The sequence below is a fragment of the Eurytemora carolleeae genome, unplaced genomic scaffold (genome assembly GCF_000591075.1).
Source record: "Eurytemora carolleeae unplaced genomic scaffold, Eaff_2.0 scaffold1531, whole genome shotgun sequence".
Lineage (NCBI taxonomy): Eukaryota > Metazoa > Arthropoda > Copepoda > Calanoida > Temoridae > Eurytemora > Eurytemora carolleeae.
In genome coordinates, this window is record NW_019397469.1 from 1 (window position 1) to 22,738 (window position 22,738).

The 22,738-nt window shown below is 31.3% G+C and overlaps 2 protein-coding genes across 3 annotated transcripts in view; one reads left to right on the forward strand and one right to left on the reverse strand.

Moving 5' to 3' along the window:
* Nucleotides 1-1,008: 1,008 nt before the first annotated feature.
* LOC111714464 (alpha-(1,3)-fucosyltransferase C) lies at nt 1,009-10,809 on the forward strand (the record flags this gene model as incomplete). Its single annotated transcript, XM_023489572.1, is given in 8 exon segments — nt 1,009-1,204; nt 3,795-3,969; nt 4,451-4,477; nt 4,578-4,630; nt 5,412-5,471; nt 6,748-6,807; nt 10,156-10,247; nt 10,322-10,809. Coding segments are annotated over 8 exon segments (679 nt in total), but the record flags the coding sequence as incomplete, so codon positions are not given.
* Nucleotides 10,810-14,690: 3,881 nt separating this feature from the next.
* LOC111714463 (aquaporin-11) overlaps nt 14,691-22,738 on the reverse strand; it is a 14,213-nt gene continuing 6,165 nt past the window's right edge. For both annotated transcript variants that reach the window (XM_023489571.1, XM_023489569.1), the window contains exons 2-8: nt 22,176-22,224; nt 22,026-22,122; nt 17,468-17,595; nt 16,928-17,018; nt 16,384-16,442; nt 16,289-16,327; nt 14,691-14,976 (exon numbers count right to left, since the gene is read on the reverse strand). In XM_023489571.1, coding sequence (XP_023345339.1) covers nt 14,828-14,976; nt 16,289-16,327; nt 16,384-16,442; nt 16,928-17,018; nt 17,468-17,595; nt 22,026-22,122; nt 22,176-22,224 — 612 coding nt within the window. In that variant the 3' untranslated portion in view covers nt 14,691-14,827. The remainder of the gene's footprint in view (nt 14,977-16,288; nt 16,328-16,383; nt 16,443-16,927; nt 17,019-17,467; nt 17,596-22,025; nt 22,123-22,175; nt 22,225-22,738) is intronic.

Below are 22,738 nucleotides of genomic sequence, written 5' to 3' on the forward strand. Positions count from 1 at the left end.
ATTATGTCTGCTAGAGTTTAATTTATGAAAGGTAAATGGCTGTAAAGATGTGTCAATAATGTATCCACAATATGAACAGTGAAGACGGAAAAGTTTACTCTGTTTGTATACTGCATTTTTCTTGTTTTACTAAGTACACCCTTATGCAGCCAAAATATCAACAAACAAAATGTGAACATAGCAGATGAAACTCTTACAGATTACAGCTTTCTCAGTAGGTATCAGTATACTAAATCAAAGAATTATTTGAAAAGAAGATATCGAACTTGTCACTGAATTCCCATGTTTATTGGGACACCCTGTATTTTAGTTAAGGCAACCCTGGGGTCGTCATCAAGAACCATATTTAGGACGATCATGACTGGTTCTTCATAAGACGCTTTCAAGTCAGGGTGTCAGGTTTCCCTAAAAAAAAATTTTTTTGGAGGGGGCAATTTTTATCCTCTTAAAAAGTTTTTTATTTTGGGGTAACTGTGTACGGGGCGTACACAGTTACCCCAAAATAAAAAACTTGACAGCGTCTTCTGAAGAACCAGCCAGGGCGTCTCAAGACGTCCTAAATATGCTTTTTGGAGACACTTTTTTTTGGGGGGAGGGGGGGGTGGATAACAGCTTGAAAACAGCTGCACCGGGAAAAACATATGGTGCCCAAACGAACAGACAGAGATAAATACAACGGACCCCTGCAGTTAGCAGGCCATTTGTAATTTGACTCCGTTTAATCTGAGCACCGCAAAAAAAAAAAAATTTTTGTCTAAATCAGACGTAGGGTACTAGTGTAAATGTGAGTCTTGCAGATGTCCAAATTCTCCAACTTGCATGTCAATCCAAGGCGTTAAATTACCGTCAGCGGGGTTGGTTGGGAATAATCTAAGTTTGAAATATAAAAGGTTTACACTATCAGATTGCAAAGATATAGGGTTTGGAATATTTGAGACTGTGGCAAAAACTCAGTTCCTTTTTTGTCAACTGGAGTCAAATGGCCATTTTTTAAAACAAATTTTTTAGGTATAAGTCATTTTTTAATTTAACAATGACTTACAAACGAGATTCTGATATTTTTTTCCCATATGGAGAAATGAAATCTGGTGGGAAAATATCTGATAAGAAAGCAACTAGTTCAAGAAGTAAAGATGACAGAAAGCTAGCTGCATGGGTTGTATCTCATTGTGAGACACAATCTCAACGAGAAAAATATGTTGAGGTAAAAAACAAGTTAAAATAAGGATGAATAAAATAAATTTTAAATCTTAAGATGTTTAAGTTTTTCAAACCATATTTTTATAGTATTCAAAATTAATGATTTGTTCAATGCAAATGAATTCATTCCAAACAAAGGAATGATAAGTTGCCATTTTTTGCCACCAGGTGGTGGAAAAGTGGCGCCATGGTGACTGGTGGCGGGTCCAGAAGAAGTAGGGCCTAGAGGGTGCATAGCTGTCATTTACCCTGCATTTCCACATCAGAATCCTTCATTGTGGTGTTTGGCATTTGCATTATTTTAAAACCATCTCACAGACAATGTGTATTAAAAGACTTCATTAAGATGAAATTAGAGCTGCGAAATTTGTTTTTCTAAATGTTACAAATTCCCAAACCTGTGAAAAACTATTGCAGTTTTACTAATAGGTCGGATTTATTTTTATCATTTAAAGTTTTATTAATTGTACTTTTAAAGGATCAGATTTGGGGATCTGGGAAACAGGAAAAGATACTATACATTAAAAAAGTAGATGTATATATTTTGAGAAGTTAGAAGTCAAATTATGTGGTCGAAAAGTTAGAAAACCTAAATTTTTTTTTCTGACAGTGCTATATAATTAGTCCTTTTTGGGGATTCTGTAAAACTTACATCAGCGTATTTTTTGGATGCATTTTTCTCCTTTTAAGGGATTTTCAAGCATATGCATTTGAAAATAAAAATCATTCTGTAACCGGTGTTAGCTCAATAGCTCAAAATAGGGATACTTACTCAGTTCTTATACAAACCCTGAGCTAAACTCAAATTGGATAGTTCAATTGATGTAACCCCTTAAGTCCTCATACGGACCCGGAGCTAAGCTCGGATTGCAAGTAGTCTGGCCTATAAACAGGAAATGTATTAGCTCTTTGTATATAGCTATAGGTCGGACAGAAAGTGGAGCGGATGATAAGTTGCCAACGTGGAAAAATGGTTGTCGTTAGAAAATGCCAACACAGAAAACATGCTTTGAACGCATGTTTGAACACATGGAAAACCGAAACAACCGTTGCCCCAGATCCTGATTTAAAATCAGGCCAATAGGCATGAAACACCGCTTATAAGGAGAGAATAGGATCAGCCTGGGCTAAAACTGAAAAAGAGTCAGTATTCACGAAGAGTCTGAAGACGGAAGATTAGCTTGTCATACGAGGCGAATGAAATTGACTGAGAGTCTGTCAGAGAGCTCCGAATTACCATGATTCAAAAGTATCATCTTTATTTGTTCATTTTTTACTTGTAAATACATTTTTTCCTATACTCTGTAGATTTACTCACATCAGTTGGCTTTATATTTCCATTATTTCATACCACTTTTTTATGGTAACAATACAGAAAAAAGAATGCAGGGTTCAGATGTTGCAATGTGGAATTTGGATGTTGATTCTGCAATTTGGATGTTATTCTGCAAATCATGTGGTTCGGATGTTGAAATGTGGGGATACTTGCGGCTCTGCACCCCCTCCCAGCCACACGTGAGGCCAAGACATGTTGAAAAATGTTTTCCAGAAACAGTTTAAAGATTAAAGAACACTTGTAATGTGGTGAATTCAGAAGGTTCAAATATTTTGATAATAATAATACAAAAAAACAGGATTAATTGGTCAGAGTAACAAAATAAACAATTTTTTCGATAAGATATTTTTAACATTTTTTAAGCGTTGAAAGGGTTTAGCATAACGACTTATATTTGCTCTTAGCCTTTATCATTGGTAAATTATAAAGTTTATCTGGGACCAAATTTAATAAATTTCAAGAAGTCGTTGAACTATAAATAGGAGGTTCAACCACATCTCTTTTACTCTCTTTTACTCCTGGTTTAGCTTAACGTTTTAAACTTTTGAACTATCCTATAGGGTTAAGATCCGAGTTCTGTTTCAGCAAGTAGATTGATGTGCCCAATATTTGCAACATTCTGATTGGTTCTTATTGTCGGCATCTTTGTCTGCTTACGCTAAGGTTTCTGGCGGAAATGGATTTTCTTTGAGTCACGTGATTCCACAAAATTTCACGCAATTTGAGCACAATTTCGCGCAATTCCGAGCAATTCCGATTGGAAACCTGAGCAACAGCTGACTATATGTTTGTGAACCATACCCCATAATCTACTCTTTTGTATGGTCGTCTCTGACAGATTGTACCTCCGCTAGACCCTCTGTTCACTTTCCAAACCAAACATTTTCAAGGTCTCCGCGTAAAAGCAAACAAAAGCCTCATGTAGCTAATAAAACTTAAAGTTCATTAAAAGAAACAATTTTAAACATAATTCCAGTGAATCATTTGCAAACAAACAATGAAATTCCTTTAACCAAATGAATATTTATTTCAGAAGATTAAAAATGCTATCTCAAGTTGCATTTCCTTAGGTCCATTTCCGCCGCCCATTTCGAGTCAATATCCTTTTGATTGGTTTACAATGTTAGGGTTGTTCAAACTTTAAACTTTTAATCAGTGATTTAGGATTTAAGCTTGTGTGAAAACTTTGGAAGTAGTTGAACCAACGGTTGATAGTTCAGCGACCTCTATCCAATTCATTTAAATTGGTCTGTATTAGGAAATGAAAAAGTGGATTCCTATTGATCAATATGGCAAATGTTCTGCTTGGGGATTTTGGGGAAACTGTGATGAAGATTGTTTCAATAATCTTGGAACTAACTACAAGTTCTATCTGTCATTTGAAAACTCACTTTGCAAAGAGTATGTGACAGAGAAGTTCTGGCGAATTTTAGGAAATATATTTGAACTATTGCTTTTTAAATGGATATATAATTAGCTTGTTTCTCATTAATTATAACTGCAAAATAACAACCAAGAATATGTTTCAAAATACTAGGATTCTAGTTTTGATTGTTTTTTTAGCATACTTAATAATTTCGTACCATTTTATTTTCTAAAAACTGTTAAAAAAATAAATTATAAAAACATTGTTAAAAATATTTGGAATAAAAAAGTCCTCCCAACTTGTACAGTGAGCATCAAAAAATCTGCGGTATAGGAAAACCACATTAGAGTAATGTTGAAGTGAACTTAATTATGTTACAAAGCAATAAGCTTTTCTAGTAACTTATAAAATAGCTTATTAAGTGAAACGGGTCTGTTTACACATCACAATGGCTGAGTCTTTTGTTCAATAGACTATGTAAAATCATGTCTTAAGTCTAACACATTTTCTGATTCTCACTGAAGCTATCCTTCAAATGTTATATTTAGCTCAGAATCTGGTACCAGTTGTCTTAGGTAATTGGGTAGAAAATTTTCTAATATATATTTAACATTTAAGGTATAAATAATAAATATGCAAAAACGCTGATTTTCAATGCATCATAATTTTTTCCAGGATCGGCAAACTATACTGATTTGGCACCACCACATTCCTTCATAAATGTTCAGGCATAATAATAAATATTTCAGATTTTAATCCCTTTTTAATTGTAATATAATTGAATTTTGCAACAAAAAACAATATAATTTCAAAAATAATATTTCAGATTTAAACCCATTTTTGTAAAACTAGGCTTTTAGGGCGCTTCACGCCCATCTTCTATTTAAATTGTGAACATGTTCTTTTTGTTGACATTTTAAAACAAAGAAGAAAAAAATTTTGCGGATTTAAAAAAAAAATTGGCGGATTTTTAAGAATTTAGAATTTTTTACAAGTTAAAAACTTTTAAAACACAATTTTTTAAAATTTTTATCATTCATAAACCTTCCCTGTGGTCACGTGATGTCCCACAAAAAAATTGGGCCCGATCGGTTCAGCCGTTTTGACGTTTATTGGATACAAACAGACAGACAAACAGACCGACAAGCCAAATTTATATATAGATAATTGAATTTTGCAACAAAAAACAATGTAATTTCAAAAATAATATTTCAGATTTTAACCAATTTTTTGTAATGTAACTTAATTTTGCAACAAAAACAATGTAATTTTCAAAAATAATAAATGTTTCACATTTTAACCCATTTTTTGTAATATAAATGAATTTTGCAACAAAAAAACAATATAATTTCAAAAATAATTTATTTTTATATTAAAATTTTTTGCAAAATAACTTATTTTTGCAATAAAAATGGAATTTCAACAAAATTAAGAAATAGAACTTGCTAAATATTGTATAATAGCTAAATTGGAATTGGAATAAGAACTGAAATTCTAATTTTTTTCAAGGATTTTGAATCCCCTGAACATCTGTCAAAGTACCTTCTCAAGCTTCATAAAAACCAAACGGTAATGCTATTCAAGCTACAGGGTGTCCCACTTAACCTGACATTAACAAGACGACTTGAAAGTCGTCTTTATTATTTGAATTTATTTGTGACATTAAGTCGTCAACCTACTTTAATGTGCATGATTCTTGAAACAATAATCACAACATTCTCAAAGTCCTGGTGTTTCCAAAATGTGGTCTGCCTTTTTGTGATTTTAATATTACCGGAGATATTAAGAATTTCGTTCAGATTTCAATTTTGTTAAAGAAAACAAAAATTATCAAAATTTGAACGAAATCACTCATATCTCGGATTATATTGAAAGCACAAAAAAAGGCAGACCACACCAGGACTAGAGAATTTTTATTGTCTCTAGAATTTTACTTCTAAAATTAGGTTGACCAATAAATCAAGAAAATTATATCAAAAATCAAAGACAATGTTCAAGTCGTCTTGCTACTGTCATGCGTTTCGTGGGACACATTGTGACATTTCGTTCGTTTTTCAAGACCCTTCAGGTTTTTAGACTTTAAAATGATCAACATCATTTTGAAAAGCCTTACAAATTTTAAAACTGTTTATTTAAAACAAGTAGTTTTTTTACGTTCTCTGCTAAATTTTAAAACTGAGGGAGATACAGGGTGTCCCCAAAAAAACATGGGAATTCAGTGACGAATTCGATATCGTTTTTTTATGAATTAGCATTGTAATACCTAATTTCAAAAGCCATAATTATTATGTCTGCTAGAGTTTATTTTATGAAAAGGGTAAAAGACTGCAAAGATGTGTCTATAATGTCTCCGCAAGATGAACAGTGAATACGGACAAGTTTACTCTGTTTGTATACTGTAATTTTCTTGTTTTACTAAGTACAACCGGTTGCAGTCAAAACATAAACAAACCAAATGTAAACATAGCAGACGAAACTCTTACAGATTACAGCTTTCTCAGTAGGTATCACTATACTAAATCAAAGAATTATTTGAAAAGACGATATAGAATTCGTCACTGAATTCCCATGTTTTTTGGGACACCCTGTATAAAACGAACAAAACTAAATGGCCAACAAATTAACAATATTTTATTCATTATAACATCACTTTTAACTTAAATTATAAACTTTTCCAGTTTTATAACATTTAAATAATTCAAAAAAAAAATTGAAAAAAATGTAAGATTTCTCATATTTTTTTGGAGCTTTTGTTGTTTTCCTATTACCACCGTTATGTATTATCTATTTTTTTTATTTTGTGTAGATGTATAGAAAAGAAAGAATATAAATTGTATATATTTAGGAATATAACAAATATCTGGAATGGAAGACGACATACACAATTGTCTCGTCAGTATCTCAGGTTACATAATACTCTTGATGCGCTCCAAAAATGTTGTCTCCATATCATAGATAAATAAAATTCGCATATGACGTCACTGATTATAAAGGTGAGAGTGCAGCTATATCCCAGCAAACAAAAACTCGAGTTAAAATCGACTTTTGCCTTCCAAAAGTGGAGGTTTAATCGAGTTTAAAAGTTCTTACCTGCAATAGTCGTGCCATATCTGGATGAAAACTCGACTTTTTACCACGGTGTCGACTAGATGATATCTGGATGATTTCTGGATGAATTTTGGATGATTTTTGGATGATTTCTGGATGATTTCTGGCCGATTTCTGGATGATATTTGGATGATATTTGGGTAATATCTGGATGATGAGAAGTGGAGTTTTAATCGAATTTTAAATAGGGTTTCCAGTCGTAATTACGTTACACATAATTACTCGTAATTACCCGTAACACTTTCTTTCTCTTAGGGAGGAGCATTACGCAAAATTACATGCTAATTACGTATACGAAAGAAACGTACGAAAGTAAGTAATACGAAACCATTCCGTAATTTGTAAAGTACATATTAATTCTCAGAAATTAATATAGCGGGAAAATATGTGTAAGGATATGTACGTTACAACCATGTCCAATCTGATTGGATGATTTAAATACTTTCAAATTGAATTAAAATTCGTTTATAGTGAAAAAAAAGTAGATGTTATTTCCACATTTTATTGAAAATATATTTCGGTCTAGGTTCACCCTTGTCAGTTCTAACGTAAATTCTAAATAGTCTTTCTTTCGACTCAAAGAAGTTCGTAGTAAGATTTCGATTCTACTGGAGACCACCGGAGGGATTTTATTTTCACTGGAGGGGCTTCAAAAAATGCCTTTTACAATTAAAACTTTACGCAGGGTGATTTACATTCCACTGGAGGGATTCAGATATCCTTCCTGGGGGGGTTATAATTCCACTGGAGGGATTCAGTTATCCTTCCTAGGGGTTTATAATTCCACTGGAGGGATTCAGATATCCTTCCTCGGGGTTTATAATTCCACAAAATCACCTTGCGTAAAGTTTTGAATTATAAAAAGCATTTTTTCAAACCCCTCCAGTGAAAAAGAATTCCCTCTGGTGGTGTCCAGTGGAGTCAAAATCTTACTACGAACTTCCGTGACTCCTTTCTTTCTTTAAAATACTGAATTATAGTTAACAATTAAATAAAAACTATTTTTTTCTGTTCATTCCTGTGAGATCAGTCATAAAACATCTGATGTATTACTTAAAGTACTTAAAGTAAACTTCTCACAAAGTCCCAAACCTTCTCTAGTATGCTAACTTTTAGATGGTAGAATTCATGTTCAGGAAGGTTAAAATGTTCTCCTGTAGGCTGCAGTTTATATGGAGGTTTCGCTAATTTGGCGTAATTATTGCAACATTTTCACGAAGAAATTACGCGAAATTATGCCATAATTTCGCGAAAGCGAAGTTTCGCTAATTACACATAATTATTACAAAATTTCGCGAAATAATGTTGTAGAAATTACGCCATAATTTTTTGAAATTGAAGTTTCGCCAGGTACGTGAAATGCTGCGAAATTACATGAAATGAAAATTATTTTACGTAACTGCACGTAATTTTGCGTAAGTGAACATCCTATTACGATGGAAATTCTTATTTCAAAGTGGAGTTTTTTCTGCAATAGTCGTGCCATATCTCGGTTAAAACTTAACTTGTCATCAAGTTGGGGGGTTGTTAAAAATATTGTCTGGGTGATATTTGGAAGAGATGTGGGTAATATTTGGATGATATGTGTAATATATGGATGATATCTGGATGATATGTGGGTGATATATGGATAATATGTGGATGATATGTGGGTGATATATGGATGATATGCTGGTATATCTGGATGATATCACCCACATATCATATGGATGATATATGGGTGATATTTGGATGCTATGTGGGTGATATCTAGATGATATCACCCACATACCATCCAGATGATATCATCCACATATCATCCAGATATCACCAATCAATCCAGTTTCACCCCATCATCATTACTCCATCTGTAATAATCTAAATTAACACTCATACATACATACAGCACAAATCTTTAACAATTACATATATTCAATATATGTTATACTGTATTAACTTACCGTTATACCTGTTACAAGACTGTTTAAGTGAAACTTCTATTTATCAAAAAATCAAGAATTTACTGACATTGATTCTAATGAAAACATCAATTTACTCCAAAATGATATTATAAATTTTGAAATATTGTAATTACCAAAATAGTTGCATAAAATTTTTTAAATATATTAATTCTTTTGAAAAATCATTAAATACTATCAAATTCTCACTTAAAAATGCATTTTTGTGCAGTTGAGGTTTCGTGAATATATTGACACAGAAACTAGGATTCAAAAAGTTGATTTTAAGTGGAGTTTATGCACCCAGATTTCACCCGGCTGGTTACTGTAGTTAAAAAGTGGAGTTAAAGTCAAGTTTAAGTGGAGTTTTGATGTGGAGTTTTGAAATCCAAGTTTTAGCCTTGACTTGGAAAAAACTGGGATTCAAAAGTCAAGTTTAAGTCGAGTTTATGCACCCAGATTACACCCAGTTGGTGACTGAAGAGTTCAAAAGTGGAGTTAAAGTCGAGTTGAAGTGGAGTTTTGAAGTGGAGTTTTTAAATCCAAGTTTTCACCCTGACTTGTTAAAAACTGGGATTCAAAAAGTCGAGTTTCAGTCGAGTTTAAATGAAGTTTTCAAGTGGAGTTTAGAACAACTAGTTATCAAATAGTTGTATCATCCAGTTGTGTTTCCTGGGATGCGGATTTTATGAGCTATGCTCAAGCCTCATGAGACGACATTTTCTGTGCATTGGAGGCTGGAGCGTATCGAGAGTATGCAACCTTATTACACAACCTTGATTAAAATAGGAAGGAATATTATTGACGAAAGTACTTTTCTATAAATTCTTATTTCTGAATTGTTTTCTCGACTCTCTGACTGAAACGTCCTAAATCATAAATTCTTTTTTCTGTATATAATAACTAACCTCTTCTATGCCATGTACCCTTTATGTAACTGTAAGGGGTTCTAGTGCAAACTATTTTAAAGTTATTGAAAAAAAACACTGAAATTAATTCATTTGGTTCGCAAGCAAATATGCAAGTTGGGCAAAATAAAATTGACGCAAATATGTGCGCAATCATGGTTAACTACTATTCAAAAGAGTTCACTTAGTTCGTATTTCTTCATGAGCTGAGGCTGTTCAAATTTTCTGAAACAAATTTTTTTACAATTGAATGCCGCGTAGATAAAAGACGACATTTCCTAATCGTCCTTACACTTCTAGAGGATGTGTGATTTGTGTGAGAGAGTACATAATTCAGAAAAGAAAGTCTATTCACATTTTGGAGACTGGTGGCATAAAGATGCCTGTACAGGGTAGGTTGAAAAAGAAACACTTGCAAAATAAAGACTTCCTACGAATAAAATTTAATAAAATTCTTAAATTTCAGTCCTGCTTGGGGATAAAGAAGAAACGGCTGAACCAAAATTGCTGATTTTTTATGGGAACCCAAGATTTCCCTGGGGGCGACATGTACAGTGATTCCCAGATATACGAATTCATAGCAAGAGTTTTCTATAATGTCGTATTACATATTTAAGATCAAATGCCGCTGAAAAATGAGTTTCATATTAACAGTGGCGTAAATATGGGGGGTTATTGGGGTTACTTACCCCCCCCCCTAGAATCTTGGGGACACAAACATCCTCGTTTAGTAACTTGATCTCCATTCTCCATGTCCATGATAACCATTAAAAGGAAAAATGTAAAAAACAAATTTTGCGCTTCGCGTAGATAATCTTACTCAATCAACCTTACCATAGTAGCATATCATAGATGAATTTTACCCAAAAATCTAGTTTTTTAATGAGTAGCGTACTTGCACTATATATCAAATTAATTGTACGGGGGGGGGAATAAAATGTAAAAAGATCAAGATTTTTTGCCGTCGTTATTTAATAATTAAAAGAAAGATTCTCAAAGAGTACCCACCTAAATTGATTTTTGAACATCGACTTTGCGCTAAAACTCAGTAATCATAGATCTTTTAAACATATTATGTGTCTCAAATGAATCCTAAAAAATGTGTCCACAATACTGCAATCTCAGTGCAACCACCATACATTGCCGGTCACTCCATTTAAATGACCAACTTTTTATAAAACCCTTTAATCGTTTTAACTGTTTAAACGTTTCATTCAGTTCATTACAATTTTTCTTCTTCTCAATCGTATTAAGACGTGCATGGCAAATAGTTCTATAGAAATGTTCTATGTGTCATCTAGAACTGTCCTAAGTAAAATTGTGTCATCTACGAAATGTCCGATAATTAATTCTGTTATATATAAAATATCGTATTTATAATTTTGTTATTAATGAAATGTCCTATTACCATTGTGTTATCAATGAAATGTCCTATTCATAATTGTGATATTTGTGAAATATCCCATTTATAATTTTGTTATTAATTAAATGTCCTAAGTATAATTGTGTTATCTATGAAACGTCCTATTTATGATTGTTTTACCTATGAAATGTCCTATTTATAATTGTGTTATCAATAAAATGTACTATTTATAATTTTTTTATCAATGAAATGTCATATTTATAATTGCGTTATCAAAGGTTTTCTTCATAATTGTGTTATCAATGCTTTATAATTGCGTTATCAATAAAGTTTTCTCTTTATAATTGTGTTATCTATTAAAAGTCTTATTTATAATCGTGGTATTAATGAAATGTTCTAGTTATGATTGTGTTATCTATGAAATGTCTTATTCATAATTGTTTATCAATGAAACGTCCTATTCATAGTTGTGTGATCAATAAAAAGTTCTATTTATAATTGCGTTACCTATAAAATTTCCTATTTATAAATGTGTTTTCTATGAAATGTCCTATTTATAATTGTGTTATCAATTAAATGTCCTATGTATAATTGTGTTATCAATGAAACGTGCTATTTACAATTGTGTTATCAATGAAATGTCCTTTTTATGATTGTGCCACAAATTAAATGTCCTCTTTATAATTGTGTTATCTATGAAATGTCCTCTTTATGATTGTGTTTTCTATGAAATGTCCTATTCATAATTGTGTTATCAATGAATTTCACTTTATAATTGTGTTATCTATGAAATTTTCTATCATAATTGTGTTATCAATGAAATGTCCTCTTTATAATTGTTTCATCCATAAAATGTTCTATTTATAATTGTGTTATCTATAAAATTCATATCTTGAAATATCAAAAGTCTGCGATGTTAGAAATGAAAAAGAAAGTGGGGTCAGAAAATCAGCGTTTGTGACAAAGACTCAACTCCTTTAACACAGTTTTATGTCAATTTCTCGAGATAGGAACATCAGATAGAACTCTCATGGGTCTTGATCAACACCTAAAATGCTGAGGTTTCAGCCTATACCCCCTTTCATTTTTCCTTTGCAGTCCCTCTATACTTAGATTTTCAGAATGAAATAGATTTTAAAAGTTTAATCAATATTTATTTATCTCATAAAAAAGCTACGCAAAATACATAACTTTTAAACGCAGTGCAAATTAAACATTACACAACATGTGCTTGAGAATTAATGATAATAATTCATACAGAATAAAATCTTTTACGAATAATTCCTGCAAATTGACATGTGTGTTAGATTATAATTCAAAACCAAAACTTTTCAGCATAAAGGAGTTGGGTTTTTGCCACAAACTCCAATTTTCTAATCACTTTATCTATGCAATCGGATGTTGAACCTTTTATACTTCAAACCTAGAATATTTGATCTGTTAGAATTCTTTATTTGAAATGTCAAAAGTCTACAAGAACGGGTTGCAGAGATACAGGGAATACAAAATCTGAGTTTGTGGCAAAAACTCAACTCTTTCCTGTATAAAAAAAAAAACATTTTAATTATTTATAAACTGTGGAAGAATACTTAATTTTAGCATATTTAATATTGTGCTTCACCAGAAAGATGGAGATTGGATATTGTGCACAAATATGAGAGAAGTAAAGTTATAAATTCGAAAAACAATTTTTTTTCATTGCTTCGTTCTTCAATTGGAGGAGTTTTGATTGAAAATATATAAGATTTTAATCTGACGTGAAATTTACTTTAGTTTGGCGTGTGTCATAAATCATAGTTTACTTTAGTTTGACGTGTGTCATAATTCATAATTTACTTTAGTTTGACGTGTGTCATAAATCATAATTTACTTTAGTTTGACGTGTGTCATAATTCATAATTTACTTTAGTTTGACGTGTGTCATTATTCATAATTTATTTTTGTTTGACGTGTGTCACAAATCATAATTTACTTTAGTTTGATGTGTGTCATAAATCATAATTTACTTTTGTTTGACGTGTGTCATAAATCATAATTTACTTTAGTTTGACGTGTGTCATAATTCATAGTTTACTTTAGTTTGACGTGTGTCATAATTCATAATTTACTTTAGTTTGACATGTGTCATAATTCATAATTTATTTTTGTTTGACGTGTGTCATAAATCATAATTTACTTTAGTTTGATGTGTGTCATAAATCATAATTTAGTTTTGTTTGACGTGTGTCATAAATCATAATTCACTTTTGTTTGACGTGTGTCATAAATCATAATTTACTTTAGTTTGACGTGTGTCATAATTCATAATTTACTTTAGTTTGACGTGTGTCATAAATCATAATTTACTTTTGTTTGACGTGTGTCATAAATCATAATTTACTTTAGTTTGACGTGTGTCATAATTCATAGTTTACTTTTTTGACGTGTGTCATAAATCATAATTTACTTTTGTTTCACGTGTGTCATAATTCATAATTTACTTTAGTTTGACGTGTGTCATAATTCATAATTTACTTTAGTTTGACGTGTGTCATAATTCATAATTTACTTTAGTTTGACGTGTGTCATAATTCATAATTTACTTTTGTTTGAAGTGTGTCATAATTCATAATTTACTTTAGTTTGACGTGTGTCATAATTCATAGTTTTGAATTCTGATTACTATTATTAAAACGACTAAATATGAAACTTGCTTTAATATCTGGCCAGGCAATCATTGTTAAGCTGGTTCGGATCGTGAAACTTTTGAACTAAATGTGATGCATCAAATTCAAAAATAGAGTCTACCTTTTTATGTGCTTTCAAATTTGCTGCGAAGACATAGAATTTTTTCAGATTTTATTTTGTTTTTCTCCTTTTGAAGCCTTGAAGGCACCTCACGTTAATGTACATTTTACATAGGGTGTCCCACATCACATCTAATTACGACTTTCAAGGATTAATCATAAAATTAAAGAAGAATATGAATCATTTTGAAAAATTGTTTAAGTCTAATATAAAAATTTGCTCACAAATAAACTCGATTTGGCGTATTTTGGCGTATGTTGGCGTATATTGGCATTCTGTAGGTTCTGAATATTTAAATGGTCTGTAAGTCTTTAAGAAGTTGATTTAACAAATATATTTTATCTTTTAAATGTTCATAACTTTCTTTGAATAACTTTGATCGAAATTCTTTCGATATTTCTATTTTACGAACAAAAAGTTAGGGGATTATCTGATAGTTTCTGAACAGCTTCCTTACCGAGACTTCGAAACAGATTGGAGAAAAGTTGAAAATCCGCGGTTTTTCTGAACATTTATCACTTAGGCTACACTCTGCACTGTACACTGTACAAATACAATTCCTAACTAGTTCATTTAATAGGGTATATTTAGGCTTAAAGAATATAAAATTTATTAAAAAACGACATATTTATTTTCATCTAATATACAGTGAGAAATTGAGATTTCATTTTTTTTTTTGGTTGCATTTGGGTGAATTTACTAAAAGATAAAATAACAGATATCTCTTTTTTTAAGATAATGAAAGATATTGAATAATTTTCTATAGCAGGCAAGCTATTGAGGCAAAGCAAAAAATGACACACAAATCAAAGTTATTAAAAATTAAGAAGATTTTAACTTTTTCTTCTTTTCTGATTGAGGTATATCTTTTGTAGGTAATCTTTGGAGCCATCTCGCGCTCCAAACTCCGGATATTGGAGCCAACCAGTAAACAAGAATATGCTCCAAGGCTCCTTGACCCTTGCAACCACCTGCTCTCATTTTATTATGATAATTGTCAAGATTGAAATTCAGTGCGCTTCAAACCTTATCTATCTTTATCTAATACTGGCTTGGTAACCAAGCTTCGCCTGGAGTTTTACCTAAAAAAATCGATCAAAAATTTGGTTAAACCAGGCTAAGAACCTTCCGTGGTTCTACCAAGGTCCCCATTCAAAATCATACAGTGAAACCCTTAATAACGAATACATCGAAAGAATTCATCAAATGTCGTATTCTTCACTTTCTGATAATGGAATGTTGCAGATATTTAGTTTTTTCATGAAATGATTATATGGAACTCTTTAAAACTGTTCATGCATATTCATGGCTATCTATTTATTTTCGCAAATACTGAAATTTACGTAATATATTATAAAACTCAATGAAAAATTGTCAAGACGACATTTGATAAATTCTTCCGATGTATTCGTTATTAAGGGTTTCACTGTAGGCAAATCGGTTCAGGGGTATATGAGTTATGATTGGACAAACAAACAGAAAGAAAGATATTACTACTTTATTTATATACTAGCTTGGGAACCCAGCGGTGCCCGGATTCTAAAAGTTATTACCACCATTTACCCGCACTTGAACGATTGACCGGGATAATATAATAAAAAATTCAATTTTCGCAAATTTGCAAATTTTTTTGCAGATTCTAAAAGTAGAGCACAAGAGCTTTCTAATGATGTATCATTTGTCATATTTGGACATAAAACATGGGATTTAGAGGGGGGGGTCAAATTGACCCCCCCCTCTAAATCCCATGTTTTCAAGTACCCCAGCGGAGATAGGGTTAAAGTCGACTCACTCGACTTAGAATCTTAAAATCAAGCTTAGAACATTTCCGTGGGTCTCCCGAGTTCCCCAATCAAAATTTGAGGCAAATCGGTCCAGAGGTTCTTGACTTATGATCGGACAAACAAACAGAAAAAACTAAAAAGTAAGTTCAAAGAGGTTTAAGTTTAAGTTTACCTCTATGCAAAGATAAAATAATGCCAAATTTAAAACAGTATCCTTAAACCTTAAATCTGGTCCAAAATGCGGATGACAACTTCCTTTTTCTAACTTGATAAGTGTTTAATTTCTCCATCTTTCTTGTATGCAAGAAATGTGTAGGTTTTAAGTACCGTTGTAAATCGTTCCTTCCCATAATGTAAATGTATGGTTACTTTTAATTGTGCTTACACTCCCTTTGCCTCTGCAGAGAACCTCTCATGTAAGGAAAAAATCTATATAATTAAAGTCGTCTCTGAAATCTCATCCTTTAACTTAAAAACTTTAATTATTATCTTAACATTCCTAGAAGAAGAGTAGCCAGGGTTGGGTGGAACATGGCTCCTGTATAAATATTTCATTTGTAAATTTTAAAAGTAAAAAAAATAAAAAAGTTCTACCTGAAATGTCCATTCCAAGGAGAACGAAAATGATGACAAAAAATGCAAATATACTTCCACTATAAACAATAGATTTTGATACAAATTAATCTTAATGGATTTATAATAAGAGCGTATAAAGAACCATGGGGCCCAATTTTAAGAATTTGAGCCGCGGCTCAAATATGGTTGGTTTAACTTAAAATTGTATTAAATTTTTCAAGATTTAACCCGGCGCTCAATTGAAACCGGTTTTGGGGGGATTTAAGACGCGGCTTAAATTCATTAAATTCGGACACTGTAATAACATTTAAGTGCAAGTGATCGTTTTAATGATTAAATATTTAATTTTGTTGTACAATTAAAAATTTCAAAGCGACATTTTGTAACTCAAAAAGTAAGACGACAAAAATACACTGTTTTGTGGATACCACTGTACCAGCAATGGATCACACCAATTACAATTATAAAAAACAATCTCTTTTGAACCCATAACCTTAAAAGTACAACCTCTTTACTTTTCAAATATCAAAAATAAAAACAAGAATTTTCCATAAAGAATTACCTAAAATATTTTTCTGGATCATTGTTTATCAAGAAATTATTTGAAAATATCTTATCCGCTAGAAATGTTAGGACACAGGAACCACTGAATTCTACAAAACAAATTGTAATGATTTTTAAAAGATTTGATTAACTATATTATTTTGTTCGTTCGTGGGACGGGTTGTGTTGCCGAAGAATAAAAGATAATTAAAAACGAGTTTATCCCATTCCCCCATTTAAATGTATCTGTATCTATATATACTTTGCTTGTCTCTCTGTCCGTTTGTATCAAATAAACGTCAGAACGGTATTGCCGATCGGGCCCAAATTTTGTGTGGAACCTCACATGACCCCATGGAAGATTTATGGAACATCAAAATTAAAAATTGGAGAAAAAAAATCCTTAAAACTAGTTGGTTTTTTTCCCGCCAAAATTTGACAATGGTTTAAAATGGCCGACTTTCAGAACAACAGTTAAAAGTTAAGATTTTTATATTAAAAGGGGGCGCGAAGCGCCTTAAAAGCCTAGTTATATGTATTCTCTGCAAGCTGAAACGACCTGTCAAGGCCAGGATGAATAATGAGTGATGATTGAACGGATAGGAACAGTGGTTGAGTGATGTGGATTCTTCTAAACCAGAGTGATATTCACTCAATCCTGCACTCCACACTCCACCACTCATATACCTAGAAACATATATTTTAATAAATGTCAGATATTTTTAATCATCAAAAAATTATTAGAGCAAGCAGAATAAATCTATGAAATGTGAGAATTAAAACAGAGATCCAGACTGCTAATCATTTTTTACGGGCTGGGCTAAGCAGGCCTATAGTCGTACCGGCCTGACATGTAATATTTCTATCCACCACTTGTTGTACCAATACCCTTTAAGAATTATGTTTTACAGTTTTTAAAGAACTATTTTAACTTTTAATTTCAAACATAAAATTTATGAATTTAGTCTATTTTAAAAGGTTTTGTATTTCGTATCCTAAGGATTCTTTAATATCCCTGAAGATAGATGTCTTCTAGTTGGTCATGTACTCCAGTTGTACACAATGGAAATTGTTGTGTTGAAAATATCGTATATTCTAGCCTTTAATAGATCTCCGTACTCATGCATCTCTGATTTAGACACTAGAATTTCTCTAGAAGGAATTGATTCGTTTTGGTCTACTGTCCCGGTTTGCCTTAAATAGTCTGTATTTGTACCGTGCTGCTTGTCTGGCTTGGTTAACAGTGCAGTCAGCTATGAAAACATGCATAATTTGTCAAGACCATGGTCGATAGGCCTGATGATTTTGTGTAGCCCTTTACATGTACAGTACATTTTTTTTAAAAAGTAATTAACAAATTCTCGACGATATCTCCGTGAGAGCTTGCAAGATTAATTTCACTGTCAGTGTTGTGGACAAATTCTTTAGGATTCATTTGAGACTTATAAAACTTTTTAAAGATCTGTAAATCCTTAGTTTGAGCGCAAAGTCGACGTTCAAAATCATACTTTTGGGTGGATACGTTTTCAGAATTGTTTTTTTTTTAATTATTAAATAATGACGACAAAAAATGGAAACAAAATTCTAGAGTAAACTAATCAGTTGTTTAGGACCAGGTTGAGAAAATAACAATTAATCATATCATCGAAATAAGTAATCTTATCCAATTATTAGTTTCTATAATCTCTCTTTAATCACAAAGATTTTCTGCAGATTTTCTAGAATTTTTATTAAAAAAACGACATTTGAAGAATTTTAAGAAATCTGCAAACAAATTCATAAAAAAATAAGAAATTCAATATCATGATGAAAAAGGAAATGATTGATTCTAACTTCGATTTATTGACAAATGTCTCTTGAGAAATATATTCCTACACATCTAAAATTAGTTTACTATAGAATTTTTACTTTATTTTTCGTCATCGTTATTTAATAATTTTAAAAAAACCCGTTTTTTATGTCTCAAATGTATCCTAAAGAATTTGTCCACAACACTGCATACTCAGTTTAACTACCTTACATAGCCGGTCTGTCCCTTTAAAGATAGTTGAATTATAGACCATCATGCATGGGACTAAATTCAAATCGAAGAAACCGAACCTTGCCTTAGTTACTTTTGCGAGGGAAATAAAATTTAAATAAGATTATATTGTATTTAGATCATACAAATTGAAAATGTTGAATCATAACGAAATAGAAATTAAATATGTTAGAAAAACAAATAGAACCTGTTCAAACTTTTAGTATTCTCTCTTGTTGAAAACCTTTAAAGCTAAATTGTTTGTTAATTGAATTTCTAAACTTGAGAACAAAATCCAGGGATATTTTCTAGAAAGATGGAAGATAAGAAGAATCATGTTAGATAAAATCTAATTTTAAATTTTAATTTTGTTTTTAAATTTCAAAATTATTGTCAGGAACTCCCCCATACTGGAGTAATTGTACAATTGACCGATAATATTGAAGTTTTTTTTTTAATTGTAAAACTTAAGCCCTAAACAAGTGGCCGTTAGATGGCAGTTCAAAACTTTTCGGGGAAATGTAGCATGTCGGGTCGGTACAACTATAGACCTGCTTAGCCTAGACCGTGAGAGCTTATGAGCAATCTGTTTATACAGGGTGACCCATGAATCACCCTGTAAATGAAAATGTCGTCTTCGATACACTGTACTAGATATTAAAGGCTTTCAGCAGTTTATTATGTTAAACAAATCCGTTGCTCAAATATATTTTACTTTGAAATTAATTTTACTATTACATGACTAACAAACTATTTACCAACTGTCATGTTTCGTGGGACACCCTGTATCTATAGTATGTGGGCTGCACTTTGTTTATTTTTTTGTAAACAAAGCTATGGGAATTCAGTTTTTACGTCTTTTACAAGTATTTTCGATGCATTTTTTCAAATTTAATTTTTGAGCTTCATCAATTTCTTTTTATAGAAGGAATGAAGGAATTATTTACATTAACTTTACAAATAGATGTGCATGAGTTGGATTTTCATTCATGTGCAGTGTGGAAGATTGGAATAGTTTTTTTGAATTGTGACGTATTTGTAACAAGACTTCTCAACAACTGTAAATGAAAAGCGATTTCACACACTCTACCTTTCTGTCCCGGCATTTCTTTATACATTCTGTGTTTATTGTGTGTTTATATCAAACTAGTTTCTAAAAGATTAAAAACGTCACAATAAAATGTGTATCTACTCAAATTCAAATTCTTTTCCCAAAAATTAAAAAAGGAACATTCAAGGTTTAAAGGGATTAATCAGCCTCATTTCATGTGACCCTCAATGACAACGCCCTATTAAAACAGTACCCTCGAAACCTTGATTTCTGATTGCAATTGTAAAAGATATCCTAGTTTTTCTGGGTTTAAAACTGTGATGATTTCTTTATGTTTTCTGAAGTTGTGCACAGTGATAGTCACTTTTGAAGAGAAACCACAATTGAAAATTTTCGAAATTATTAACATTGTTAATTGTTCTCCAATTCACACTTGATAAGACAATACTTTTAAGGGTACTGTTGGGATTCAGACATTGCAATTTTTACATAGAGAGTTCATTGAAATTACGCTTAAATTACAGTTCCTTAAATCAAATTTATGCTGTTAAAACTACTGTCATCTAGCGAAGAGAAGTATAGGAACAAAACATATGTTTTCTTTTTGATAAATTGTAGCTTATGTACCTTTGACACTGGGTGAAAAATTATCAAAAATAAACGCAACGACAAAGAAAATTCTATTTCTCCATATTTACTTTTACATTTCTAAGAAGAAAAGTAAACATATAGAGTTCACAAATACAGAAATATACAGGAAAATATAAGAAATAGCATGTGCTGTTTCCTGAAAAAGCATGTGTTGTTTCCTAAAATTAATTTTTGCAAGTTCTAATTTTGCATTGTAAATATATATAGATATATATGTATACCTGTATATACATGTATGCCTGTATATTTATATATCTGTATATCTGTATGTCTGCTTATCTGTATAACCTGTATACATAGAGAATAGAATATATAGAGAGGAATTAAAAGAATCTCTCGGTATGAATTTTTTCAGTCCCTTTCAGCCTGAAAGGGAGTTCAAAGTGTACAAATCATGTAAATGTTCACAAATTATAAGCAGTAGAGTACATTAATACAGTATGTTCCCTAGACTATTCATTTCAATTTCGAAATTTTTAAAGCTGTTAAATAAACTTTATAATGAATTAGGTGGATAAAAACATCATTTGATTTATAGTTATAACGGAAAATCATCGTTTGTACAGTGGAAGACATAGAGTCTATGTGAAATGATCATTGGTCAATTATGAAACGAGCCTATTTCATAATTTGGTTTTCTTTTAACAAAAATTTTAGATTTTCTATAAAATGATATTCCAGGGCCCAACAGGTTATATAGCATAAATATGTGAAGTACACCTGCAGTATGGAAACAGTACAACAAAATGGCCGTTTTACACTTTTTTCTAGTAAATTCCTCTCTATATATATATTCTATTCTCTATGCCTGTATATCTATATATCTGTATATCTGTATGTCTTTTTATCTGTATAACCTGTATATCTATATATCTGTATATCTCTGTATACTGTATATCTGTCTATCTGTATATCTGTATATCTGTATATCTTCTATGTCTGTTTATCTGTATAACCTGTATATCTATATATCTGTATATCTGTATGTCTGTTTATCTGTATAAGCTGTATATCTATATATATCTGTATATCTGTATGTCTTTTTATCTGTATAACCTGTATATCCATATATCTGTATATCTGTATGTCTGTTTATCTGTCTAACCTGTATATCTATATATCTGTATAATCTGTATATCTATATATCTGTATATCTGTATGTCTGTTTATCTGTATAACCTATATATCTATATATCTGTATAACTATATATCTGTATATCTGTATACCTGTATCTGTATATCTGTATATCTGTATACCTGTATATCTGTATAACCTGTATATCTATATATCTGTATATCTATATATCTGTATATCTGTATATCTGTATATCTATATATCTGTATACCTGTATACCTGTATATCTGTATATCTATATATCTATATATCTGTATAACCTGTAACTAGCTAATGTCCCAGCAAGCATAACCAAGCTTCTAAGAATTCCCCACACCTCTAAACTTAGCAGGCAGTCAATAGGGGATGAAGAATAACCTGGAGAAAACAAATATTTCAAACTTTAATTTTATTTTATTGTATTTTGTTACCTTCCCAAGCGACAATCTGCCAAACTACGAACAAAAACAAGAAGATCGCCTGAAAAAGATGTATCAAATGGATTTATTTTTACTGCACACTAGACAGAAGGAAAAGGTCAAATTTATGTGTCATTACTGCTACCCGGCGTTGTGACCCCTTACTTCATAGGTATAAAAAAGACAAATAAATTTAATTACATATTCGAAATTTAAAACTTTTTTGTTTATCTCAATTTCTCTATAATAAAAGTTGTGAATAAAAACTGTCTATTTCACTTTATTTTGACGTGCTTCTTCCTTGTCGTAGAAACAGTATAGATGTCCTTATCTTTAAAGAAAAGTTTTATGCTGGATTAAAAATTTTAGACACTGACCCTTTGTCGATATTTTGACAGTATATATTCAATCCTATTCTTACTATTATGAAGTCTCCTCTACTCAAGTATATATTCAATCCTATTCCTACTATATGAAGTCTTCTCTACCCAAGTATATATTCAATCCTATTCCTACTATATGAAGTCTCCTCTACTCAAGTATATATTCAATCCTATTCCTACTATATGAAGTCT